At 42.2% G+C, this 27,884-nt stretch overlaps 1 protein-coding gene across 4 annotated transcripts in view; it reads right to left on the bottom strand.

Annotated features, from left to right (window-relative positions):
* unm_sa1614 (un-named sa1614) overlaps nucleotides 1-27,884 on the bottom strand; it is a 93,133-nt gene that overhangs the window by 31,118 nt on the left and 34,131 nt on the right. For all 4 annotated transcript variants that reach the window (XM_045223963.1, XM_045223964.1, XM_045223966.1 and 1 more), the window contains 10 exons: nucleotides 27,086-27,186; nucleotides 26,800-26,869; nucleotides 23,847-23,934; nucleotides 23,467-23,515; nucleotides 18,299-18,462; nucleotides 17,757-17,890; nucleotides 17,246-17,337; nucleotides 15,713-15,899; nucleotides 15,217-15,302; nucleotides 6,673-6,788 (listed from right to left, as the gene is read on the bottom strand). In XM_045223963.1, the coding sequence (XP_045079898.1) occupies nucleotides 6,673-6,788; nucleotides 15,217-15,302; nucleotides 15,713-15,899; nucleotides 17,246-17,337; nucleotides 17,757-17,890; nucleotides 18,299-18,462; nucleotides 23,467-23,515; nucleotides 23,847-23,934; nucleotides 26,800-26,869; nucleotides 27,086-27,186 (1,087 nt within the window). The remainder of the gene's footprint in view (nucleotides 1-6,672; nucleotides 6,789-15,216; nucleotides 15,303-15,712; nucleotides 15,900-17,245; nucleotides 17,338-17,756; nucleotides 17,891-18,298; nucleotides 18,463-23,466; nucleotides 23,516-23,846; nucleotides 23,935-26,799; nucleotides 26,870-27,085; nucleotides 27,187-27,884) is intronic.

Here is a 27,884-nt window from a genome sequence, read left to right as displayed (position 1 = left end):
GCAGAGCTGTCATCAAGGCAAAGGGTGGCTATTTGAAGAATGTCAAATATAAAATATATTTAGATTTGTTTAACACTTTTTTGGTTACTAAATGATTCCATACGTGTTATTTCATTGTTTTGATGTCTTCACTATTACTCTATAATGTAGAAAATAGTACAAATAAAGAAAAAGCCTTGAATGAGTAGGTGTGACCAAACTTTTGACTGGTACTGTATATGTGATGGGATATATAGACAATACGGACAGTATATGGATAGAATATGTAGTATATCTGAAGAATAGTGTATTTACAGCAATAGCTAAATAGGATAGGCCTGGACTCCATTTTGCTCTACGACCCCCACAAGGATCTTGGGACTGGTCTGAAGTTGGCACAGCTGATCTGCCAACTTCTTTCTGTAGTGTCCGAAGAGTTTGGACTACACACTAATATGTATAAAGGTGAGACTCTCACGAACACGTAAATGTCGGTTGTTTTGCTCTAGGACGCCCACAGGCCTTACAAGACTTGTCTGAAGGTCCCACGGTAACAGTTGAAAAAATGAATGGAAGTATATATGGAGACTGTTTAGTGTAAACAAATAAGGGGTTAAATACTTTTTTTAAAGTTTTAAAAAATGTAAAAAAATATATATATATTCCTTATCTTTCTTATATCTCTCAGATATAGGACAGACACTTTCAGAACCAATTTCCTTAAGATTTTTTTCCCTGCCACATACGTCTCGTGTCTGAGCCGTTGAATTGCGACTCCACTGCCTGTTTTATTGCCTTATGAAGGGCATAACTGGACTGTTTGTACTCTGCCATATTCCCAGTCACCTTGCTGTGGTTAAATGAGGAGTTTTGCATGAATGCTGCCATCTATCCACGGTTTTTGGTTTGGATAGACTTCCTGATTAACTCAGTCACTGTGTCATTGTATACGTCAATGTTATTGCCAGAGGCAACCCGGAACATATCCCAGTCCGCGTGATCAAAACAATCTTGAAGCATAGATTACGATTGGTCAGACCAGCGTTGAACAGTCCTTACCATGGGTACTTCCTGTTTGAGTTTCTGCCTATAGGAAGCGAGGAGCAGGATGGAGGCGTGATCTGAATTGCCTGAAGGGAGGGCAGGGGAGGGCCTTGTAGCCGTTCCGGATGGGAAAGTAGCAATGGTCGAGAGTTTTTGATGCGAGAGTGGCGCAGGCAATGTGTTGAGAAATCTTTGGTAGCGTTCTCCTAAGATTTGCTTTATTAAAGTCCCCAGCTACAAATAGAGAGTTCTTTATTCCTGTCTGTGCAATGTACTGAGAACCCAGCTGGCTGTATGGACGGGGACAGTATATCCGGAGAGAGACATGATTCCGTGAAACAGAGTATGTTACAGTTCCTGATGTCTCTCTGGAAGGAGATTCTCGCCCTGAGCTTGCCTACTTTATTGTCCAGGGCCTGAACATTAGCGAGTAATATACTCGGAAGCGTTGTATGGTATGCACGCCTCCTGAGTCTGAATACCTCTTCTCCACCGGCGGCGTCTTGGAGCAATCTCTGGGATAAGTGGAATTGCCTTGGGGGGTACGAACAAAGGGTCCATTTCAGGAAAGTCGTATTTCTGGTCGAAATTCTGGGGAGTTACAGCCGCTCTAATATCCAAAAGTTATTTCCGACTGGAAGTAATAGTGCACAGGATGTTCTGAGCTAATAATGTGAGAAATAACACACAAAAAAATGAAATACTGCGAAGTTGCTTAGCAGCCATGAACAGGACGACCATGTCTATCGGTGTCATTTTGTTAGGTTTGGCCCTCTCAAGTCTCGTAGATCAATGCACTGCTCTCTTTTCATTTATACGGCCATCTTGTGCAAACTTCCGTCATACCTTACTTCATTGTTAAATTACAGACATACGAGTCACCAGACCCGATCACAGGGATGGCTAACGCTGGAGATCACTTAGATTCCACTGAGTTGGGTAGATCTGCATTCTGTTTTTTTGCACCTTGTGTGTGGAATGATCTCCAAAGTACTCTAAAATTTGAGGAATTGTTGCCTTTAGGGCATTTCAGACAATACAGTGGGGAAAAAAAGTATTTAGTCAGCCACCAATTGTGCAAGTTCTCCCACTTAAAAAGATGAGAGAGGCCTGTAATTTTCATCATAGGTACACGTCAATTATGACAGACAAAATGAGAAAAAAAAATCCAGAAAATCACATTGTAGGATTTTTTATGAATTTATTGGCATATGATGGTGGAAAATAAGTATTTGGTCAATAACAAAAGTTTCTCAATACTTTGTTATATACCCTTTGTTGGCAATGACACAGGTCAAACGTTTTCTGTAAGTCTTCACAAGGTTTTCACACACTGTTGCTGGTATTTTGTCCCATTCCTCCATGCAGATCTCCTCTAGAGCAGTGATGTTTTGGGGCTGTCGCTGGGCAACACAGACTTTCAACTCCCTCCAAAGATTTTCTATGGGGTTGAGATCTGGAGACTGGCTAGGCCACTCCAGGACCTTGAAATGCTTCTTACGAAGCCACTCCTTCGTTGCCCGGGCGGTGTGTTTGGGATCATTGTCATGCTGAAAGACCCAGCCACGTTTCATCTTCAATGCCCTTGCTGATGGAAGGAGGGTTTCACTCAAAATCTCACGATACATGGCCCCATTCATTATTTCCTTTACACGGATCAGTCGTCCTGGTCCCTTTGCAGAAAAAACAGCCCCAAAGCATGATGTTTCCAACCCCATGCTTCACAGTAGGTATGGTGTTCTTTGGATGCAACTCAGCATTCTTTGTCCTCCAAACATGACGAAGTTGAGTTTTTACCAAAAAGTTATATTTTGGTTTCATCTGACCATATGACATTCTCCCAATCCTTTTCTGGATCATCCAAATGCACTTCAGACGGGCCTGGACATGTACTGGCTTAAGCAGGGGGACACGTCTCGCACTGCAGGATTTGAGTCCCTGGCGGCGTAGTGTGTTACTGATGGTTGGCTTTGTTACTTTGGTCCCAGCTCTCTGCAGGTCATTCACTAGGTCCCCCCGTGTGGTTCTGGGATTTTTGCTCACCGTTCTTGTGATCATTTTGACCCCACGGGGTGAGATCTTGCGTGGAGCCCCAGATCGAGGGAGATTATCAGTGGTCTTGTATGTCTTCCATTTCCTAATAATTGCTCCCACAGTTGATTTCTTCAAACCAAGCTGCTTACCTATTGCAGATTCAGTCTTCCCAGCCTGGTGCAGGTCTACAATTTTGTTTTTGGTGTCCTTTGACAGCTCTTTGGTCTTGGCCATTGTGAAGTTTGGAGTGTGACTGTTTGAGGTTGTGGACAGGTGTATTGTATACTGATAACAAGTTCAAACAGGTGCCATTAATACAGGTAACGAGTGGAGGACAGAGGAGCCTCTGAAAGAAGAAGTTACAGGTCTGTGAGAGCCAGAAATCTTGCTTGTTTGTAGGTGACCAAATACTTATTTTCCACCATAATTTGCAAATAAATTCATTAAAAGTCCTACAATGGGATTTTCTGGATTTTTTTTCCTCAATTTGTCTGTCATAGTTGACGTGTACCTATGATGAAAATTACAGGCCTCTCTCATCTTTTTAAGTGGGAGAACTTGCACAATTGGTGGCTGACTAAATACTTTTTTTCCCCACTGTACATTTCATAGATAGGGCATTCCAGACACGGCCCAACATTAAAAGATCCTTCAAAGTCAACTCTGATTTATCTTGTTTTAACGAATACACCAGATAAATATGTTTCTACTGGTGTCTTCACCCAAGATATTAGTGACCATTGACCAGTTGTTTGTGTTAGAGAGCCTCGTGTCTTCACAAAGAGGAACTTTAAAAACTTCAGGTGGACAGGCTTTTTTACATTATCTTTTTTAATGACCTGGATTGTATTTCAGCTATCCCTGAACCAGATTTAGCGGTCAGCCTTTTTGCAGATGTCTTCTATGCTATTGTGGATAATTATACTCCCTCCAAAAAATTAAGGGCTAAAGGTAGATCGAATGCGGGGTTCTCTCCGAAATTATCAGAAGTCATTCATAAAAGAGATGATGCTTGGGTCAAGGCCAGGAACACAGGCTTAGGTCTGGACTAGCAAGTGTTTAAGCAATTGAGGAATCATTGTGTAAGAAATCAGAAAGGCTAAATCTGATTATGTAACCGCTCTTTCGGATTTGTAATGGGAACCTGGCTAAATTCTGGAAAACTGTCAAATCCTTGAAGGGTTCTACTTACTCCTCTCTGCCACAACACATTAATTCATTTACATCCATTGTACATCTACATTTGCACACACTGTATATATATTTTCTGTGGTATTTTTTACTTTATGTTTTGTTTTACCCCAGTGGCGCAGTGGTCTAAGGCACTGCATCTCAGTGCTTCAGGCGTCACTACAGAACCCCTGGTTCGATTCCAGGCTGTATCACAACCGGCCGTGATTGGGAGTCCCATAGGGCGGCGCACAATTGGCCCAGCGTCGTCCGGGTTTGGCCGGTGTAGGCCGTCATTGTAAATAACAATTTGTTCTTAACTGACTTGCCTAGTTAAATAAAGGTAAAATAAAAAATAAAAAATATGTAACTCTGCGTTGTTGTTTTTAATCGCACTGCTTTGCTTTATCTTGGCCAGGTCGCAGTTGTAAATGAGAACTTGTTCTCAACTGGCTTACCTGGTTAAATAAAGGTGAAAAAAAAAAGACACGGGACTCATTACAGAAAATTATTTCATCAGGTTCTCTCTTTGAAATAACTTCTAAGTCTATTCACAATGATACTGGGCTGGATGCTGATAGGTGACACTATAGTCAAAACTTTTCTTTTAGGCTATTTACAGAAGAAGAAAAAAGTCCTAGATGGTTTGCTTAAGTGTGCAGTGCCCATCATTGTTGGCTCAATAACCCACATTTTTTATTTAACATTGTTATCAGGAAATATTCCTAAAAGTATGGATATCAGCTCGCGCTGCCACTTCATAAGGGAGAGTAGTGATCTTAATTATAGCCCCATTTCAAGGCTTCCTTGTCTAGCTAAGATTCCTGAATCCTTGGTAAATGTACAACTTTGCTCTTTTTTATCTGAGAAATGTATTTCAGCGTTTGGGCCTGGGCATAGCACTATTACAGCAACCACTTTAGTTGTTAATGATCTTATCAATGCTTTAGACACTAAAATGAAATGTGCTGCGTTGTTTGTGGACCTGTCAAAAGCTTTTGATACTGTTGAACATGCTATTTTATTGAATACGTTTTCCTCGATAGGCCTGAGCTCTTACACATGTTCATGGTTTCATGATTATCTTTGTGACAGAACTCAGGACATCGTGATTGATTGGGTTAAGTCAGAATTTCTTGAAGTACATAAATGTGTTCTGCAGGGTTTGATGCTAGAACGTTTTCACTATTTATATAAATGCTATTGGTCAATCTGTATTAAAAATAAAAAATAAAAACATCTATATGCAGCTGATACTATTATGTATGCAATTGCCCCAACTGCTGACCTGGCTGTGACAAGGCTACAATCTGATTTTGCAGTTGTGCAGGAAGCCCTTACTGATTTAAAACTCGTACTTAATACGGGCAAAATACATGTTGTTTTCAAGTTCTCGTAAGATTGTCTCAGTTGGATTATATCTTTACTCATCGGATGGTTATATAAATCGAACGAGTGCCTGCATACAAAAACCTTGGTATTTGGAATGAATGATTTATCGTTTAAAAAACATACGACTGAGCTTGTTAAGAAACTAAGATTTAAAGTGGGCTTTTGTTTTTACAGAAACAGATCTTGCCTCTCTCTAGTCAGCAGGAAGCAGATTGTGCAGTCAACCTTTCTAGCTGTTCTTGATTATGGTGATACTATTTATCAAAGTGCAGCTGCCACTGCTCTTAAACCTTTGGATACCGTTTTTCATAGCGCCCTTCCTTTTATCACAGGAGACAGTTTTATTACCCAACACTGTATTTTTTACCAAAAGGTTGGCTGGACCTCTGTGAAGTCACGTAGATCACATCTTTACGCTCTTTTTGTTTACAAAGCCCTGCTCCACAAACTTCAGACTTACCTAACATCACTGTTAATATTTAAAATGACTAGTTATCAAACCCGTTCACAGGGTTGGTTAACTCTGGAGACTCCTTTGGTGTCTAGAGAGTGAGGTAAATCAGCCATTAATTTCCTTGCACCTTATGTGAGGAATGATCTACAACACACTTTAAAATTGGATGAATTGGTGCCTCTAGGGCATTTCAGACGGTTGTTAGGGGACGTTTTTACTGAAGAATGTGTCTGTTTATGATTGTGTCTTGCTTTTCGTGTATTGTTGTGTTTAATAACATGTATTGTGTATATGAATGTGTAGTTTGATGTGTATATTGTATTTTGATGTGTATTGTTGTGTTATACAGGGCTCATCAAAATCTTTTTTTTTTTAAAGATCAATTCAGAGATTAGATTAATTCACAGTAAACATTATTTCACTTAGTCCCATTGACATCAATGCATGACATTGACTTCAGTCAAAGTGAATATGCCTCACACTGAGCAGCATGGATGGAACATGGATAGACATTGAACAGAGCAGGCATATCTGATCTCAGGAGAGGACCACTAGGGTGCAGCCCTGTTCTTTACAAAGGGACTACTCATAGCACTCACTGTCATGTATGTTGGCCTTGGCTCGGAGAAGCAGTTTAAGGCACTCTGTTTTGTTGTGCAGACAACAGTAGTGCAACGCACTGTTTCCTCTGGCAGTCTGGATATCCAGACTGTTGCTGTAACAAAATCAAAACACAACACAGTTATACTCATACAATACACTGGGATATAAAGCTTTTACATGTTAGACTGAATAAGGAGAACACAGGAGATACTGTCTGACAAATCCATGATGAATACCAACTATCTACTCAGCATGTTTGGCTAACATCCTTGACATGGTCCCATAACTTAAAAGACATGCAGTAGATCTAATCTATCTGCCGGGGGGCTAGGGTCAGTCTGTCCTATCTGGTGAAATTCTCCTGTCTTATCTGGTGTCCTGTGTGAACTTAAGTATTTCTCCCTCTCTCGCTCGCTCTGAGCCCTGAGCCCTGAACCCTGGAACAATCCTCAGGACTACCTGGCCTGATGACTCTTTGGTGTCCCCAGTCCACCTGGTCGTGCTGCTGCTCCGGTTTCAACTGTTCTGCCTGGAACCCTGACCTGTTCACCGGATGTGCTACCTGGTCCCGGACCTGCTGTTTTCCACCCACTCGCTCCATCTCCCTCCTCACCGCACCTGCTGTCTCGACCTCTGAATGCTCAGCTATGAAAACCCAACTGACATTTACTCCTGAGATTATTATTTGACCCTGCAGGTCATCTATGAACGTTTTAACATCTTGAAGAACGATCTGACCTTAATGGCCATGTACTCTTATAATCTCCACCCAGCACAACCAGAAGAGGACTGGACAACACTCAGAACCTGGTTCCTCTCTCGGTTTCTTCCTAGGTTCCTGCATTTCTAGGGAGTTTTTCCTAGCTACCGTCCTTCTACATCTGCATTGCTTGCTGTTTGGTATTTTAGGCTGGGCTTCTGTATAAGCACTTTGTGACATCTACTGATGTAAAAAGGGCTTTATAAATACATTTGATTGATTGATTGATTGAACATCTGCCAAAAGTCTCCCAACAGTTGTGAGACCCAGTCGTCACTGATTTTCCTTAAAGACATGCTCCGGTACTTTGGCGACTAAGAAAGTATCTTTTAAACCTCCCATTTTGGGCTGGATGTGTCAACGTGTAGTTCATACATGCATAATCTATGAGCAGAGTTACTGTCTTACTTTAATTAGCCACGAAATCAACAACAACAAAATTGTCACATGCAGAGTTAAAGATAAAAATGTACAAATACAGAAATAGTGACATTTGTCTGTCGGCCCTGTATTAAAGACCAAAATCGGTTAAAGAAAATTGTGATAAATAAAAAAGTATACCAGTTTCATTTAAACTGCGCCATACAGGTTGCAAAATAGTTGGGAGAAGATTTTCCATGTACCGATTCCATGGCACATGATTTATGAACTGATACACAAAACGAAGCTGGATTCAATACTTAAGAGTTTTTCATTTTAAATTCTTATACAAAGTTCTTGCGGTATATGGGGGATACAACCATCCCAGCTCTGCATATTTAGCTGCAAAGAGACAGAATCATTAGATCACTTGTTTTGGTATTGCCCATATGTAGCTTGTTTTTGGTCGCAGGTTCAAGAATGGCAAACAAACTGCAACATTTACTTGGAGCTAACTCCACAAATAGAACTGCCGGGTGATTTTGAAAAGTCATAGTCAATTGATCAATAATATAATAATACTCTTAGTAAAAAATGTCTATCTTTAATTTACAATCTGTAGAAACTATGAGAATAGAAAGGTTCAGAACTTTTGTGAAACATCACAGCACAGTGGAAAATACACTATCTATGCAAAAGTATGTGGACACCCCAGGAGAACGCGACCTACCCGAATGCATAGTGCCAACTGTTAAGTTCGGTGGAGGAGGAATAATGGTCTGGGGCTGTTTTTCATGGTTTGGGCTATGCCCCTTAGTTCCAGTGAAGGGAAATCTTAACGCTACAGCATACAATGACACTCTAGACAATTCTGTGTTTCCAACATTGAGGCAACAGTTTGGGGAAGGCCCTTTCCTGTTTCAGCATGACGATGCCCCTGTGCACAAAGCGAGGTCCATACAGAAATGGTTTGTCGAGATCGGTGAGGAAGAACTTGGCTGGCATGCACAGCGCCCTGACCTCAACCCCATCGAACACCTTTGGGATGAATTGGAACGCCGACTGCGAGCCAGGCCTAATCACCCAACATCAGTGCCCAACCTCACTAATGCTCTTGTGGCTGAATGGAAGCAAGTCCCCTTAGCAATGTTCCAACATCTAGTGGAAAGCCTTACCAGTTATAGCAACAAAGGGGGAACCAACTCCATATTAATGCCCATGATTTTGGAATGAGATATTCGACGAGCAGGTGTCCACATATGGCAGTGTATATAGCAGCTATAAAATCATAACTGGATGGTCTTCAAAGATAGATGGGAGGGGTTGAGGGTAGCTGAACTCTGGGACAAAAAACAAACAAAAGATAACTAATATAAATATACTGTCCTTAAAATGTATATAGTATGTATAAACTGGAAGTAGACACCTAAGTATTGTTGTCCATTAGTTTACTCCAATTAGGGGAGGTGTGGTAGAGTTAGGGGAAAATAATAAAGAAGTGAAAAATATTTTAAATAATATATATATACACTGAACAAAAATATAAAACGCAACATGCAACAATTTCAAAGATTTCATATAAGGAAATCAATCAACTGAAATAAATTCAGTAGGCCCTAATCTATGGATTTCACATGACTAGGCAGGGGTGCAGCCATAGTCGGCCCTGGGAGGGCAGGCCCAGCCAATCAGTTTTTCCCCGCAAAAGGACTGCTTGAAACAAGTGGGCAAGCTCATGGCTGGGTTTCCCTTTGTAATCGTGATAGTTTGCAAGCCTTGCCACATCCATCGAGCGTCAGAGTAGGATTCAATCTTAGTCCTGTATTGACACTTTGCCTGTTTGATGGCTCGACGGAGGTCGTAGCGGGATTACTCATAAGCGTCCAGATTAGGGTCCCGCTCCTTGAAAGTAGCAGCTCTAGCCTTTAGCTCAGTGCAGATGCCTGTAATCCATGGCTTCTCGTCGATGCACTTATTAATGAAGCCGGAGACTAATGTGGTACACTCCTCAATGTTATTGGATGAATACCGGAACATATTCCAGCATCCGCTTCATCGGACCACTTCAGTATTGAGCATGTCACTGGTACTTCCTGTTTGAGTTTTGCTTACAGGAGGATAAAGCTGTGGTCTGATTTGCCAAAGGGAGGGCGAGGGAGGGCCTTGTATGCACTTCTGTGTGTGGAGTAAAGGTGATCTAGAGTTTTGTCGCCTCTAGTTGCACAGATGAAACTCTGGTAAAAATGAGGTAAAACGGATTTCAGAGAAACGGCACCTCTGAATGTGCATTTTCTTGTTTGCTTATGGCCTTACACAGCTCGTTGAGTGTGGTCTTAGTGCCAGCATTAGTTTGTGGTGGTAAATAGACAGCTACGAAACAGTATGGTCTGCAGCTTATCATGAGGTATTCTAATTCAGGCAAGCAAAAACTAGAGACTTCCTTAACATTAGAGATTACGCACCAGCTGTTGTTAACAAAGAGACACAACCCTCCTCCCTTCGTCTGCCCTCTGTTCTTGACGATGCATACAAAAACCAAAGGGAGGAGGGTTGTGTCTCTTTGTTAACAACAGCTGGTGCGTAATCTCTAATGTTAAGGAAGTCTCTAGTTTTTGCTTGCCTGAATTAGAATACCTCATGATAAGCTGCAGACCATACTGTTTCGTAACTGTGACTCTTCAGTGAAGAGCACTTTTTGCCAGTCCTGTGTGGTCCAGCGGCCTTACAACAGGCCTACAAGCCCTCAGTCCAGCCTCTCTCAGCCTATTGCGGACTTCCACTGATGGAAGGATTGTGCGTTCCTGGTGTAACTCGGGCAGTTGTTGTTGCCATCCTGTACCTGTCCCGCAGGTGTGATGTTTGGATGTCCCGATCCTGTGCAGGTGTTGTTACACGTGGTCTGCCACTGCAAGGACGACCAGCTGTCCGTCCTGTCTCCCTGTAGCGCTGTCTTAGGCGTCTCACAGTACAGACATTGCAATTTATTGCCCTGGCCACATCTGCAGTCCTCATGCCTCCTTGCAGCATGCCTAAGGCACGTTCGCGCAGATGAGCAGGGACCCTGGGCATTTCTTTGTTTTTCAGAGTCAGTAGAAAGGCCTCTTTAGTGTCCTAAGTTTTCATAACTGTGACCTTAATTGCTTACTGTCTGTAAGCTGTTAGTGTCTTTACGACCGTTCCACAGGTGCATGTTCATTAATTGTTTATGGTACATTGAATAAGCATGGGAAACAGTGTTTAAACCCTTTACAATGAAAATCTGTGAAGTTACTTGGATTTTTACGAATTATCTTTGAAAGACAGGGTCCTGAAAAAGGAACGTTTCTTTTTTTGCTGAGTTTAGATCAAAAACGTGGTACTCTCCGGAATTATCAGAAGTTATTCATAAAAGAGATGATGCTTGGGTCAAGGCCAGGAACACAGGCTTAGACCCGGACTTGCAAGCTTTTACGCAACTGAGGAATCATTGTGTAAGACAAATCAGAAAGGCTAATTATGATTATGTAACCACTCTTTCAGATTTTAATGAGAACCCGGCTAAATTCTGGAAAACTGTCTAATCCCAAAAGGGCTCTACTTCCTCCTCTCTACCACAACAAATTAATTCAGACACTTGCCCACACTGGCCTCATTACGGAGAAAAATGCCATCATTGATGCATTTAATCATTTTATTTCAGCGGGCTATTTCTTTTAAAGAACTTCTAAGGCTGTTCACAATGATATTGGGCTGGTTGCTGATAGGGGAAACTTGCTGAATGAACAGAGAAATGATAGTCATAGCTTTTCTTTTAGGCTATTTTCAAAAAAATAAGTCCTGAACGGTTTGCTAGCAATAGACAACAAGAAATCCACAGGGGATGACCAATTGGACCCCGGTCTGCTTAAGAGTGCAGCGCCCATCAATGTTGGCTCAATAACCCACATTTTTTATTTAACATTGTTATCAGTAAATATTCCAAAAGTATGGAAATCAGCTCTTGTGCTGTCACTCCATAAGGGTGGGGACAGTAGTGATCTTAATAATTATCGCCCCATTTCAAGGCTTTCTTGACTCGCTAAGATTCTTGAATCCTTGGTAAATGTACAACGTCGCTCTTTTTTATCTGAGGAATGTATTTAGAATGTAAACCAATCAGGTTTTAGGCCTGGGCATATCACTATTACAGCAATCACTTTAGCTGTTTATGATCTTGTCAATGCTTTAGACACTAAAATGCTTTTAATACTGTTGATCATGCCATCGTGATTGCTGGGGTTAAGTCTGAATTTCTTGAAGTACATAAAGGTGTACACCACAGGGGTCGATTTTGGGACCTGTTATCTTCACTATTTATATAAACACCATTGGTCAATCTGTTAAAAAATAAAATAAAATAAACGTCTATAAGCGGATGACACTATTACGTATGATATTGCCCGGACTCAAAACTACAATCTGATTTAATGCTGATTTAAAACAAAATACATGTTGTTTTCAAACTCTCGTAAGAATGATTCAGATGAGCTACAGTGCATTCGGAAAGTATTTAGACCCCTTGACTGATTTTGTTAAATCACAGCCTTATTCTAAAACGGATTAAATGAATTTAAAAAATGACAAAGCGACAGGTTTTTTGAAATGTTTGAAAATGTATAAAAAATGAACAGAACTACCTTATTTACATAAGCATTCAGACCCTTTGCGATGAGACTCGAAATTGAGCTCAGGTGCATCCTGTTTCCATTGATCATCCTTGAGATGTTTTTACAACTTGATTGGAGTCCACCTGTGGTAAACTTAATTGATTGAAAACGATTTGGAAAGTCACACACACCTGTCTATATAAGGTCCCACAGTTGACAGTGCATGTCAGAGCAAAAACCAAGCCATAAGGTCGAAGGAATTGTCCGTAGAGCTCCGAGACAGGATTGTGTCAAGGCACAGCTCTGTGTAAGGGTACCAAAACATTTATGCAGCATTGAAGGTCCCCAAGAACACAGTGACCTCCATCATTCTTAAATGGAAGAAGTTTGGAACCACCAAGACTCTTCCTAGAGCTGGCCGTCCGGCCAAACTGAGCAATCGGGGGAGAAGGGCCTTGGTCAGGAAGGTGACCAAGAACCCGATGGTTACTCTGACAGACCTCCAGAGTTCCTCTGTGGAGATGGGAGAACCTTCCAAAAGGACAACCATCTCTGCAGCACTCCACCAAATCAGGCCTTTACGGTAGAGTGGCCAGACGGAAGCCACTCCTCAGTTAAAGGCACATGACAGCTCACTTGGAGTTTGCCAAAAGGCACCTAAAGGACTCTCAGACCATGAGAAACAAGATTCTCTGGTCTTATGAAACCAAGGTTGAACTCTTGAAGGCTGAATGCCAAGCGTCACGTCCGGAGGAAACCAGCACCACTCATTACCTGGCCAATACCTTCCCTACGGTGAAGCGTGGTGGCAGCATCATGCTGTGGGGATGTTTTTCAGCGGCACGGACTGGGAGACTAGTCAAGATCGAGGGAAAGATGAATGGAGCAAAGTACAGAGAGATCCTTGAATATAAACCTGCTCCAGAGCTCTCAGGACCCCAGACTTGGGCGAAGGTTCACCTTCCAATAGGACAACGACCCTAAGCACACAGCCAAGACAACGCAGGAGTGGCTTCGCGACAAGTCTCTGAAATGTCCTTGAGTGGCCCAGCCAGAGCCCGGACTTGAACCCGGTCGAACATCTCTGGAGACACCTGAAAGCAGCTGTGCAGCGACACTCTCCATCCAACCTGACAGAGCTTGAGAGGATCTGCAGAGAAGAATGAGAGAAACTCCAGAAATACAGATGTGCCAAGCTAGTAGCGTCATACCCAAGAAGACTCAAGGCTGTAATCGCTGCCAAAGGTGCTTCAACAAAGTACTAGGTAAAGGGTCTGAATACTTACGTAAATGTGATATTTTATTTTTTTATTTTTAATACATTTGTAAAAATGTCTAAATCTATTTTTGCTTTGTCATTATGGGGTATAGTGTGTAGATTGATGAGGGGAAAAAAACAATTTAATAAATTTTTGAATAAGGCTGTAACGTAACAAGATGTGGAAAAAGTGAAGGGGTCTGAATACTTTCCGAATGCACTGTACATGCATGTTCACTCAGATGGTTCTACAATCAAACGTGTTCCCGCATATAAATACTTAGGCAGCTGCATTGATATGGATTTGACGTTTTAAAAAACAGAGATGAGTGGGTTAAGAAGCTAAGATTTTTCTACAGAAACAGATTGTGCCTTTCTCTAAGCAGTAGGAAGCAGATTATTCAGTCAACCTTTTTATCTGTTCTTGATTATGGTGATATTATTTTTCAAAGTGCAGTTGCTACTACTATTAAACCTTTGGATGCTATCTACCATCCTGCCCTTCGTTTTGTTACAGACGACAGTTTTGATACTCATCACTGCATTCTGTATCAAAAGGTGGGCTGGACTTCCCTAATGTGTATATTTATGTTGTATATACAGGGCGCATTTGTAAAAGAGACCTAGATCTCAATAGATCTTCCCTGTTAAAATAAAGGTTAAATAAAAAAAATTAACAGCGGGCAATGGCGGTCTATTTGCTCGCCGACGTAGTCTCGTCAGGATGCAGGCTCGCTTGCTTTTCTTTCGCTGCCCTTTCGTCTTTCGAGTCCCGGGGATTAGGGCCTGGTCTGGAGAAAGCAGAATGTCTATAGCTGCCGACTCGTTGAAGTAGACATTTCTGTCCAAATCAAGGTTAGTGATCGCGGTTCTGATGTCCATTAGTTATTATTGGTCATAGGAAATGATGGCAGAGACATTACGTACAAGAAAAGTTAAGATCAGCGTAAAATAACACACAAAATAGCAGAGTTGGTCAGGAGCCCGAAAGACTGCTGCTACCACTGCAGCGCCATCTTGCATGAAGTCCTTAGTTGGAAAGCATCTGTTTTCTTGAAGCAGTGTGGCACTAGTTTCCCTACACGTTGGCCAGCCCCCTAGCAATTAAAGTTCTAGCCAATGAGCTTCAGCAGCTCACATTTGAGTGACAGCTAACAAGAGGCCTGCCCAGCGTTATCCAGTGAGGTGGCATGGCGGGCCCAATGGCAACACAGACAGACAGACAGAGACAGAGAGAGACAGAGAGACAGAGAGACAGAGAGACAGAGAGACGAGAGAGAGAGAGAGAGAGAGAGAGAGAGAGAGAGAGAGAGAGAGAGAGAGAGAGAGAGAGAGATGACGTGGTGCACATATCTGCACATATGTGACGTAGTACGCAATTTTCATGGACCACCTTTGGCTCACGGGTGCTACTTTCAGAACTACTGTCTACAAAGTATACAAAAGTACCAGAGAATCTCTTTAAAGCCACAACAAACATCATGCAAGAGTTCAGAGCACAGCTAAATCTGTATTAAAGCTGCATAAAATTACTCACCAGTTGTGAACCAGAAAGTCCACAATGTGAAGCGAGGTCCTATCAGCCAGTAGGACAGCCAGGTGGAGTGCAGTCTCTCCTTTCTCCTACAAACATGGGAGGGTTGAGTTATGGTTAGGGTTATGTTAAGAGTCTGGGGCCCTATCCAGAACCAACCCCTAGCCCCTACCCCCTCGACACAGAGGGTAGGATAGGTGTAAGCAATATTGCTAAAATCCCACCTAGCCTATCAGAGGGCAGGGTGGCGCTATCACCATATATGCAAACCTATCAAATACTTTCAGATCTCCACAGGTGTCTAGGGGTTAGGGGCTAGGTGTTGTTTCTGGACAGGGACTGGGTCTACATGCACAGGGGTATGGAGTGAGGTTTAGTCTAGGGTTATGGTTAGTCATTGGGTAAGTATACTTATGTACTGTCCCTACAGGGACTGGATGAGGTCAGTGTTAGGTACTAAGGTTATCAGGTTAAAGTTTGGATTAGTCATTGGGTGTACCTGCACAGGGCTGGCCAGAGGCTGGCTGAGGTCCAGTCTCTCGGCATAGAGCTGGAGCAGGCTGAAGATGTCTCGGCTGCACACAGCCTCCTGTAAATTCCTTCTCAGAGTGGAAGGGGAGCTGCTGCTGTGCTGGGCAAACTGACACTCCATGTACTTACACAGGATGAAGTCCTTACGCACCGCCCTAATGATACAGAGTGGCAGGGTGGACGCACTCATTACACATGACACGGATGGGTATTGCAATAGGGAAATCAGATAAGAGCCATATGAAGAGTAAAAGAACAGCCATTATGCATTTATACATTTCAAGCAACATGCTCTTGTTTATTTATAAAGCACTTCTTTTAAAACTACCTCCATATATATCATCATTAATTTCCACTAGATATACTAATTTTAAAACCAGATCACAGATGTGGATTACATTAGAGACTTCTGTGGTCTCCACAGAGTTGGGTAGGACTGCCTTCAGTTCCTTTGCACCTTATTTATGGAACAAACTGCAGATCCAACTTAAGTTAGACACTCTGGTGTCCCTTGCCCATTTTAAAAATGTTATGGAGGATCAATATGATGTTGTCTGTGATTGTTTCTGTTGAATTGTGTTTTTGTTTTGTATGTTTGAAATGTTCTTGTCTGTATGTCTAAAACTGTACATGTCAACATGTTTACACAGGGCACAGCCGTAAAAGAGATCCAGGTCTCAGTCTGTTTTTCCCTGTTAAAATAAAGATTACAAAAAAAAAAGAGAGAGATATAGTAGGTTACTATGACCAACATTTAAGACAATAAGCAGTAAATCTGTTGAAACGACTATTTCTTAAAAGCACTGAAAGAATGACATAAAGAATGACATTTTCAGTTCATGGGTCCATTCACTAATGCAGACATGAACATCAGTGTGTGAGTCAAAATTCTGCCATTAATGTTAAGACTAACAGAAGGTCAGTACTGTATAGTGCCTACACCAGGTCCTTGTTCTGTCAGCAAATTGTTAATCTGTCCCTGTGTAGCCCCATCTCCGGCCCTTGCTCTGAACAAGCAGCAAGGGCTGTGTTCTCTGTGTGATAAAAGTCCACTTGGGAAACATTAAGGGTTTAAGGGTACAGTGAGAAGTGGCTCCAGCTGTTCTGATGCAGTGAGAAAGTGGCTGACAGGCTACCATTACAAAAGCAGCCAATGCCATTTTGTGAGAGAACACTGTCAACTTGCAGATTTCTCCCCATATAAAAACGCTGGCCAGCACAGAGAGGGAGTGTCACTCTCTTAATGGGAATGGATTGTGCTTATGGCGCATGTCCACATGTAACAAGGTTGTAGTTATGCTTCTCTTACACACAGTAACCACTAGACAGGACCTTATTAATAAGGGGTTCAGAGATATGTCAAGCATTTTTGTGTTATCAGAGCACACTGTCCCATCTTAATTATTTTCCATAATTTGAAATAGTAAATATCAAAACAGCTGTAGGTGATTGGCTGCAGTGTGAGGATTGAGGAGTAATTCCAGCCCAGCTCATCACTCACATGTCACTTTCTGCCGTGGGTTTCAGTGAGGGACTCAGGACATTGGCTTCCACTATCTCATTGAAGCCTGAATTGCCCATGTTCTTTGCCAGCTTAAAAAGAGAAGGGGGAAAAATCCATGAGAGGAGCTTGACCAACTACTAAAACAGATTTCATGTCAAACAAAGAAGCATTTAGGACACTGATCCTGTTGGTGACAATCACTGAGTTGTTTAGATTTAAAAAACAACTGTAAAATGTAAAAATCACTTGAATTTATTTGTCTTGAAAGCATGCAACCAATGCCATGTGTGCTGCATACTTAATTGAGTTTAAATCACTGTTACATTCTACCTCATCATCACATATTGAGGAGAGTAATGAACACAAGTCACACCCTTGGGGAACTCCTATTCTAACAATTTATTCTGAGAGTACTTTTCAGATTCACCCTTCACCTATTCTTACCCTTCATATGGTATTCTTAACATTCATAGTTGTTTTGTCCAACTAAAGCTTCAGAGGCACTCACCAGTAGCTCTGAGGTACCCAGCTTGTCCAAGGAGAGGGACTTGATCCGGGAGTAGCGCACGCCCATCTCTCTGTGGATCCCAGAGCACTCGATACACGTCAGGATGCCCAGGTTTGTGGAGATCCAGGTTGGGTCTAAAGAGAGCAACGTGGACATAGTTTATAGTATGCCGACAGTATATGGTTTGTCATTTGCAAAACTATGCCTGTGGATGACAGTTGCATGGTAACACTTGTGAGAAACCATTTACAGTGTTTCTCCAAGGTTATTTTTCTGGTCAGGGTGCAAAGGCCCATGAAGCAACATTTAGAAACACCAACATTTTAAATCCAAACCAATAGGGGTCAGTTCTTAAGCAGGGTCAACAGAGCTAGGTGCACATCTTCCTCTGACAGCACACCAGAGCTGGGGTCAATTCCATTTCAATTCAGGAAGTAAACTTCTGTATGAGAAATTGTACTTTCAGTTTACTTTCCCAATTGACTGATTTGAAATAGAATTGACCCCAACCCATCTGCAGCACACTGTAGGCATGGACTGACCTGGCGCCCCACAGTCACAGCACATGTTGTTGCCAGGCATGCGGCGGATATCCTCGGTAATGGCCCTGGTCAGGTCCTCAACACTGTTGTCTCCACTGGGCCTCCGCTCATCCAGAGCCACGTTAAGGGCTTTCTGCTTACTGTTGGTCAGCACTGAGATCCACCTGCACAATAAAAAGAAGAGTGAAAGTAAATAGTTTATTCCATAGTCCCAGTCGGTATTAGATAGAATGTCGTGGCCCGCCCGCCTGTGGGGAAAACAACTTGTGGTTACCTAGGCCCACAGCAAAAAATTGACCTTTTCCAAACGCAATTTTCTTGTTTTAGTCAAACTACATTCAAGAAAAGTACAACATGTCTAAAGATTACTTTTCAACATTGCCTGCTCCCGAGCGTTCTCACTATTTAGAAAAACGTAATATTGTAGGGCTTCCGTCATGCCCCTTTTCACGATGGTGGAGCCACGTGAGTGAGTACTAGCTAGCTACCAACTGGAACATTAAGATAGCCAGACCAACATCACAAACAAACGGACTACACTAAACAAGTTAAATGTCTTACCTGTGATTAAATGTTTTCTACACACATAGCAACGTGTAGCCTAATTGGACATCAGGCCCCCACATTTCCAATAGCCTGAAGTCACAGGGATTGTAAGCTCTATTTCTCTACGTGGGAGCATTGCCAACCGTAGGTCAGGATTTTTGTGGTCAATGGGGAAGAATGCTTATTTTCCCCAAATTGTGGGTGTGGTCGAGGGGAATTCCTTCGTATGGCGTGAATATCAACTCTGAGTATTCTAAAATTTCTCAGTCTATGCTATACACATGTAGACCTAAAGATCCAACAATGTAGACCTTTATCCCCTCTCTGATGGGGTCTATGGCGATTTAACCCCCTAAGATTGATGTCTGCGCCCCCTAATTATCTAATTAGCATAGTAAAAAAAAAATATATATATATATAAAAACCTGCCAGTTTAAGCTAGAGACGCAGTATCTTTTTTTGTGTGCATTGAATGTGTCTCAATCTACCGCATCTGCCTATGTAATACTTCCCCATCTGCGGTGAAAGATAACAGAGCTAGAACGGTGTTTGTCAGACCATGAGACATCCCGAAAATCGGTCTTCTCACAAAATCATGTGTAGCATCCGAATGGTTTGGCCTACAAACTATTATGACCCCTCCATGGAAAGATGAGACTCTCACAAACACGTAACATTTTTGGAAGTATATATGGAGACTGTTTTGTTCCATGTAGTGAATCTGTTATTCAATGCATTTGTATGGGCTAATAGTAGTAAGACCACATTTTATAAAAACATTAGTTTTTTCTTTTTTATACTTCAAGGGGTCTTAAAATTCAAAATGAAATAGCAAAATGATCCTTGGTATGACCTTCTTAAAACAATTCCATATAGCTTAGTAGTTGGGGGTAGAAGCTGTTGAGAAGCCTTTTGGACCTAGACTTGGCGCTCCGGTACCGCTTGCCGTGCGGTAGCAGAGAGAACAGTCTATGACTAGGGTGGCTGGAGTCTTTGACAATTTTGAGGGCCTTCCTCTGACACCGCCTGGTATAGAGGTCCTGGATTGCAGGAAGTTTGGCCCCGGTGATGTACTGGGCCGTACGTACTACCCTCTGTAGTGCCTTGCAGTCGGAGGCCGAGCAGTTGCCATACCAGGCGGTGATGCAACCAGTCAGGATGCTCTCGTTGGTGCAGCTGTAGAACTTTTTGAGGATCTGAGGACCCATGCCAAATCTTTTTAGTCTCCTGAGGGGGAATAGGCTTTGTCATGCCCTCTTCACGACTGTCTTGGTGTGTTTGGACCATGATAGTTTGTTGGTGATGTGCACACCAAGGAACTTGAAGCTCTCAACCGATCCACTACAGCCCCGTCGATGAAAATGGGGGCGTGCTCAGTCCTCTTTTTTTTTCCTGTAGTCCACAATCATCTCCTTTGTCTTGATCACGTTGAGGGAGAGGTTGTTATCCTGGCACCACAAGGCCAGGTCTCGGACCTCCTCCCTATAGGCTGTCTTATCGTTGTCTGTGATCAGGCCTACCACTGTTGTGTCGTCGGCAAACTTAATGATGGTGTTGGAGTCGTGCCTGGCCATGCAGTCATGGGTGAACAGAGAGTACAGGAGGGGACTAAGCACGCACCCCTGAGGGGCCCCTGTGTTGAGGATCAGCATGGCAGATGTGTTGTTACCTACCCTTACCACCTGGGGGCGGCCCGTCAGGAAGTCCAGGATCCAGTTGCAGAGGGAGGTGTTTAGTCCCAGGATCCTTAGCTTAGTGATGAGGTTTGAGGGCACTATGGTGTTGAACGCTGAGCTGTAGTCAATGAACAGAATTCTCACGTAGGTGTTCCTCTTGTCCAGGTGGGAAAGGGCAGTGTGGAGCACAATAGAGATTGCATCATCTGTGGATCTGTTGGGGTGGTATGCAAATTGGAGTGGGTCTAGGGTTTCTGGGATAATGGTGTTGATGTGAGCCATGACCAGCCTTTCAAAGCACTTCATGGCTACAGACTTGAGTGCTATGGGTCGGTAGTCATTTAGGCAGGTTTTCTTAGTGTCCTTGGGCACAGGGACTATGGTGGTCTGCTTGAAACATGTTGGTATTACAGACTCAGTCAGGGACATGTTGAAAATGTCAGTGAAGACACTTGCCAGTTGGTCAGCACATGCTCAGAGTACACGTCCTGGTAATCCATCTGGCCCTACGGCCTTGTGAATGTTGACCTGCTTAAAAGTCTTACTCACATCGGCTACGGAGAGCGTGATCATATAGTCATCCGGAACAGCTGGTGCTCTCATGCATGCTTCAGTGTTGTTTGCCTCGAAGCGAGCATAGAAGTCATTTAGCTCGTCTGGTAGGCTTGTGTCACTGGGCAGCTCGCGGCTGTGCTTCCTTTTGCAGTCTGTAATAGTTTTCAAGCCCTGCCACATCCGACGAGCGTCAGAGCCGGTGTAGTACGATTCAATCTTAGTCTGGTATTGACTCTTTGCCTGTTTGATGGTTCGTCTGAGTGCATAGCGGGATTTTTTATAAGCGTCCGGGTTAGAGTCCCGGTCCTTGAAAGCGGCAGCTCTACCCTTTAGCTCAGTGCGGATGTTGCCTGTAATCCATGGCTTCTGGTTAGGGTATGTACGTACGGTCACTGTGGGGACGACGTCATCGATGCACTTATTGATGAAGCCAGTGACTGATGTGGTGTACTCCTCAATGCTATCTAAAGAATCCCGGAACATATTCCAGTCTGTTAGCAAAACAGTCCTGTAGCTTAGCATCTGCATCATCTGACCACTTTGTTATTAACTGAGTCACTGGTGCTTCCTGCTTTAGTTTTTGCTTATAAGCAGGAATCAGGAGGATAGAGTTATGGTCAGATTTGCCAAATGGACGACGAGGGAGAGCTTTGTATGCGTCTCTGTGTGGAGAGTAAAGGTGGTCTAGAGTTTTTTCCCCCTCTGGTTGCACATTTAACATGCTGGTAGAAATTAGTTAGAACGGATTTTCCCTGCATTAAAGTCCCCGGCCACTAGGAGCGCTGCCTCTGGATGAGCGTTTTCTTGTTTACTTTTGGCCTTATACAGCTCATTGAGTGCAATCTTAATGCCAGCATCGGTTTGTGGTGGTAGAGAAACAGCTACGAAAAATATAGATGAAAAGTATCTTGGTAAATAGTGTGGTCTACAGCTTATCATGAGATACTCTACCTCAGGCGAGCAAAACCTTGAGACTTACTTAGTATTCGATGTTATGCACCAGCTGTTGTTTACAAATATACACAGACCGCCACCCCTTGTCTTACTGGAGTCAGCCGTTCTATCCTGCCGATGTAGCGTATATCCCGTCAGCTGTATGTTGTCCATGTCGTCATTCAGCCACGGCTCGGTGAAACATAAGATATTACAGTTTTTAATGTCCCGTTGGTAGGATAACCGTAATCTTAGGTCGTCCAATTTGTTCTCAAATGATTGAACATTGGCTAATAGGATTGATGGAAGAGGCAGTTTACTCGCTCGCCGTCGGATCCTTACAAGGCACCCCGACCTACGTCCACGATATCGCTGTCTCTTTCTCATGCGAATGACAGGGATTTGGGCCTTGTCGGGTATCTGTAGGATATCCTTCGCGTCCGGCTTGTTGAAGAAAATATCTTTGTCCAATACGAGGTGAGTAATCGCTGTCCTGATATCCAGAAGCTCTTTTTGGTCATAAGAGACGGTGGCAGAATCTTTATGTACAGAATAAATTACAAATAACGTGAAAAAACACACATAATAGTACAATTGGTTAGAGGGCTGTAGAACGGCAGCCATCTTCTCCGGCGCCACTTCAAGATATGTACGCTTGGCTATGTACGCTTGGCTATGTACGCTTGGCTAGGTAAACACACTGCTCTTTTTCACCAGGGTCTCTTTAGTATCATCTCTTTGTCAATTCTGTTTTGCTTTGACAGGAGTGCAAGCCACCGTTTTCTAATAGAAAATGGTAATGATTAAACAATGGGGTTAATCTTTATTTTCAGCAATTAAAGTGACCAACAGTGAAAAAAATGCTGCTTTCAATGACACTGAAATGCTGTTTCATGGCTGGATATTGTGAACACTATAGAGCAGGGATGAGCAACTGGCGGGCTGCGGCCCACCTTTTGAAGGATACAGATGAGCTAGTTAAAAAGCTAAGATTTAAAGTGGGCTTTTTAAAAATAAATAGTTATTGCCTCACCCTAAATAGCAGGAAGCCGATTGTACAGTCAACTTTCCTGCCAGTTCTTGATTATGGCGACACCATTTACCAGATTGCAGCAGCCACTACTCTTAAACCTGTGGATGCCGTCTACCATAGCGCCATTCATTTTATCACTGGTGAGTTTTAATACTCATAACTGCATCCTGTATAAAAGGGTTGGCTGGTCCTCATTAAAGGCCCGTAGACCAATTAATTACTCCCTCTTTGTGGTGGTTTATTTGTTTAAATTGTGGTGTTGAGCCCTTTTTGAAGGCCCTCGGATCAATTCCCCCCCTAAAAAGAAGACTCAGTCGGGGTCTCAACTTGCACAGACCCGCGGCCCCTCATGATGAGTTAAGATTTTTTGTGGCCCCCACCCCCATCAAAGTTGCCTGTCCCTGTTATAGAGAGAGGTTACTCACGCGACACACACTGGCTCGTCATCAGCAAGAAAGTGATATGTGCGATTATCTAGAACACAAGAGAAAATACGTTAATCAGAATGTCTGCAACCAAAAACATGTTTCACATTTAAATTAAAGGAAGTCTCATGACAAAGTGCGTGTGTGTTTATTTTACATGGCATATGCAATAATTATGACCTGAATAATGAAAATAGGCCATGGTTGGCAGGCATGATTATTTCAAACAGAGATGTATCCACATTATTTGGACTAAAACATCATTATTATTGACTTTTGGCTGTTAGACTAACTGATAGGAGAACAAATTTCAGAAGCAAAATTGGACAGTAAAGTTACATTGTAGATATATTTTCAAGACTTGTCAGAGGCTGACTTACGAGAAATTAGGTCAAAGCACTTCTTGTCCTCCAGACTGGGCTTGATTTGGCAGGTGAGCAGGTTGAGTTTGGCTGGTGGTTTGTTGGGCTGAGGAAAGGATACCCTGGTTACTCCTACGAAAGTCCCTCTTGCAGACGACACTCATGTATGCCATTGCCCCAACTGTTGACCAGGCTATGTTAGAGCTGCAATCTGACATTGTTACCTTACAGAAAGCCCTAGTTGGTTTAAAACGTGTACTTAATGCGAGCAAGACTAAATACATGTTGTTCTCTAGTTGTCGCACTGCTCTTTTTCACCAGGGTCTCTTTAGTATCATCTCTTTGTCAATTCTGTTTTGCTTTGACAGGAGTGCAAGCCAACGTTTTCTAATAGAAAATGGTAATGATTAAACAATGGGGTTACTCGTTATTTTTCAGCAATTAAAGTGACCAACAGTGAAAAAATGCTGCTTTCAATGACACTGAAATGCTGTTTCATGGCTGGATATTGTGAACGCTATAGAGCAGGGATGAGCAACTGGCGGGCTGCGGCCCACATTTTGAAGGATACAGATGAGCTAGTTAAAAAGCTAAGATTTAAAGTGGGCAGCAGCCACTACTCTTAAACTTTTGGATGCCATCTACCATAGCGCCATTCGTTTTATCACTGGTGAGTTTTAATACTCACCACTGCATCCTGTATAAAAAGGTTGGCTGGTCCTCATTAAAGGCCCATAGACCAATTCATTACTCCCTCTTTGTAGTGGTTTATTTGTTGAAATTGTGGTGTTGAGGTTGTGCCTTGTGGTTATTTTTCTTCATCTTCTTTTAACTGTAATGTAAATTGTTCTTCCTCTTGTTAGAAAATGTTTGTACTCAGGGCACCATTGGGAATGAGACCCTGGTCTCAATTGGGCTACCCTGAATGCCAACAAGCCATTCTGTCCAATCTGTTGACTCATCCTCTCCCTGTTAGACTGCCACACAACTACCATCCGTCTCTCCTGGATAATACAAGTGCACTCTGCTTATAAGATTTGATTTGATTTAAAGTGGAACTGACAGCGTTATAACTAATTTGCAGATATGAAACAAACAGACAATCATAATATCAGGTAAAAATCTCAAATTCCCCGTTTATACTACAAAACAAACTTCATAAGAGGTTTTAAAAATACGTTCTATTTGACTCAACATTCCATGACGTACACTAAGGCATTGTTTGCAGAATAGATGGATGCAGTTCAATGCATGATTAATATAATTAATCAATACATTTGTTCGTAGTCCAAAAGATATTGCTATCAGGTTGTAAATCACAGCTGGCCTGGTATATTGTTTCCTGCCTCCATTCGGGATGCACTGTTTCAGTTTCAATTATTCAATATTTTGGACAAAAATTGACGAATGTAACTAAGGCTGGGAATATCAAAACAATCAAACTAGCAAGGGCAATGATCACAAGTCAGTCATAACATGGCTAATAGGCTAGCATATCTATTTATGTAGCAAGCTAAAAACACAGAGCCTAACGTTAGCTACATAGCTAGGTAGCTAGCTGCTAGGATGACATGTCATTGGAGGAGTGGGTGATTGACTGACTGACTATTTCTCCTCGTATCGTTTTTCGGTGGCTACACAGCTAAAGATGCACGTGTCATTTGGATGTGAATCGCATTGCTAGCTAGCTATGCTGAACGACTGTTATCCAGTTAGCATATCTCTTGCGTTCGCAAATTCACTCTGGCTAGTTATTTACTCCGATTTCAGAGCACACTTGTCTGAGTGTGCCAGAGTGCAGAATAACTGATGAATTTACAAACACGCAAGACCCGCTGAATATGACTGGTGTCAGTAAACGTAGGCAAAGAAAAGTTATAGTCACAAACACTCTATATAACATGTAAACAGCCTAACCAACTCTGCTAGGGCGAGTAAAATGGTCAGTGAGATGTTCTCTCATTTGTGTATGAAAGTAGCTAGCTAGCAAGCTAGCCAACTTTAGCCAGTTAGCTTGGGTGCTTGGTTGAGACAACGCATGCATTGACACGCAAGCTGCAGAAGGACAAGCAGGCTATTCTCCATCGTTTATCAGTGCAATTTTGATGGCCAACTAGCTGAAAAAGTTTGGAAAAGTTTGTTACGTTACAGCCTTATTCTAAATGTTCCTTTGTTAGATTTTAGCTCATCTTGCTCTGGCTAGCATTAGTTGTTGATCTTGTTGTTGTTGATGTGCATATAGGGAAAGATAGCCTACCTTTTTATGGATGTTTAATAAATAGGACTGTAAAATTCCCAAATGTAAGAGGACTCCTGTGGTATTTAGCTACATATTTGCAGAAATCCATTCAAGTGTATTTTCTGACTTTTGTCGAATGCATTGTAATGATCTAAAGTTGAGATGTTGCAACTGCGAGAGAATGATGGCAGGCCCTTGTCGCAAAAGGCTTGTTTGCATATAGGCCTACTGTACATCTAATTGGCTATGGCACTCCGGTCCTGGACGAGACAGATGTTTGTATTAGGTTTTATTTACTGCAGTGTCTATTAATTGTCCAAACGCAAGGCCGCTTTCCACTCTATATTGCTATAGAATTTTCACAACATTCCAAGAATTTATGAAAACATGAAAATGACCATATCTATGTGCTAAAACATGTCAGAAAATGTTTTTTTTAAAGTGTCATATTCTTCCTGGTGGTGTATATGAACAGATTTGTATAATAGTTAATGTTGCTAAAATGCTGTCAGTTCCACTTTAAGCATTAAAGTTGAACTTTTTTTTATGGTACAGAAATCTCCAGGTATTTACTAAGAGATAACATGGTAAAATGGTTATCACATAGTAATAACCTATCACGTTTGGTTCTTTGGGATTCATTAAAAAAGCCCCACCAGGCACTATTTGGTACCAGGTTATCATCAATTGTGTCAGAAGGTAATCCACAACACTGAACAAGACTGAACTCACAGTTCCATGTGCAATAGTTAGGTAGCAGTTCTGCACAGTGCAATTCCTCTTCTGCCACATCTTTCTCAACCTGCGGGGGACAAACACCAAGGGTGAAAACAATGCCAGCACCTCTTTCAGCCTCCAAACTGACTGAGGTACTGTGATGTAACTGTATGGAAGCTCAAATGAAATTCTCACTATGAACATAATAATACTACATCCGTCTAGTGTAAATAGGATTTAACTTGCAGGTATGACAATTCTGCTTGGGATAATGACTTTCACACAGATAAAGTGTTCATACCCGTCACTTCTCTTGTAGAGGTATCCCGCTTTCTCTGTGCCATAATGTTTGTTGCCTTCCAGCTGGTGCATGCTGTAGAATGTCTGCTTGCTCAAGGAGTCCTGGGTTTGACAAAGAGATAGAGGTAATTTACAAGATTCCCTACCACGTCGTCCATTATTTTCTATAATGTACAGAACGTCACCGTTTATCCCTTTCATATTCCACATGAACAGATCATGAGTCAACTTGCGATTTCTAGATCCTGTGACTCAAGCAGTGAGATGGACACGGAAAGCAGAAATATGATGTCACAAACAAGACAGATTAACGTAAGCATGCAATTAACGTATGCATGCAAGTACAGTAGTAGCAGAGAAATGTGTGGTAGGTCAGACAGACAAGCTCTTCTTGTCAAATACCATGAAGAGCAGCCATAACATCATGACACATACTATACAAAAGTTTCTAAAAAGGGTGATTTATAAAAATTACAAATAGCCCTTGAATGTAAAACATTTTGCTTGCTGCACAAGGACTGAATAGAACCACCACAGGAAAAGTATTCAGACCCCATTACTTTTCCACATTTTGTTACGTTACAGCCTTGTTCTAAAATGGACAAAATATATATTTTTTCTCATCAATCTACACAAAATACCCCATAATGACAATCAAACATAATCCAGGTACAATCAGGAATTCCCCAGGTCAGCTGTCTAGGCCCCTTGCTTTTTTCATCTTTACTAACGACATGCCACTTGAGTAAAACCAGTGTATCTATGTATGCGGATGACTCAACACTATACACATCAGCTAC

Source organism: Coregonus clupeaformis, chromosome 12 (genome assembly GCF_020615455.1).
Source record: "Coregonus clupeaformis isolate EN_2021a chromosome 12, ASM2061545v1, whole genome shotgun sequence".
In the NCBI taxonomy this organism is placed as follows: Eukaryota; Metazoa; Chordata; class Actinopteri; order Salmoniformes; family Salmonidae; genus Coregonus; species Coregonus clupeaformis.
This window is presented reverse-complemented; position numbering and strand designations above follow the sequence as displayed.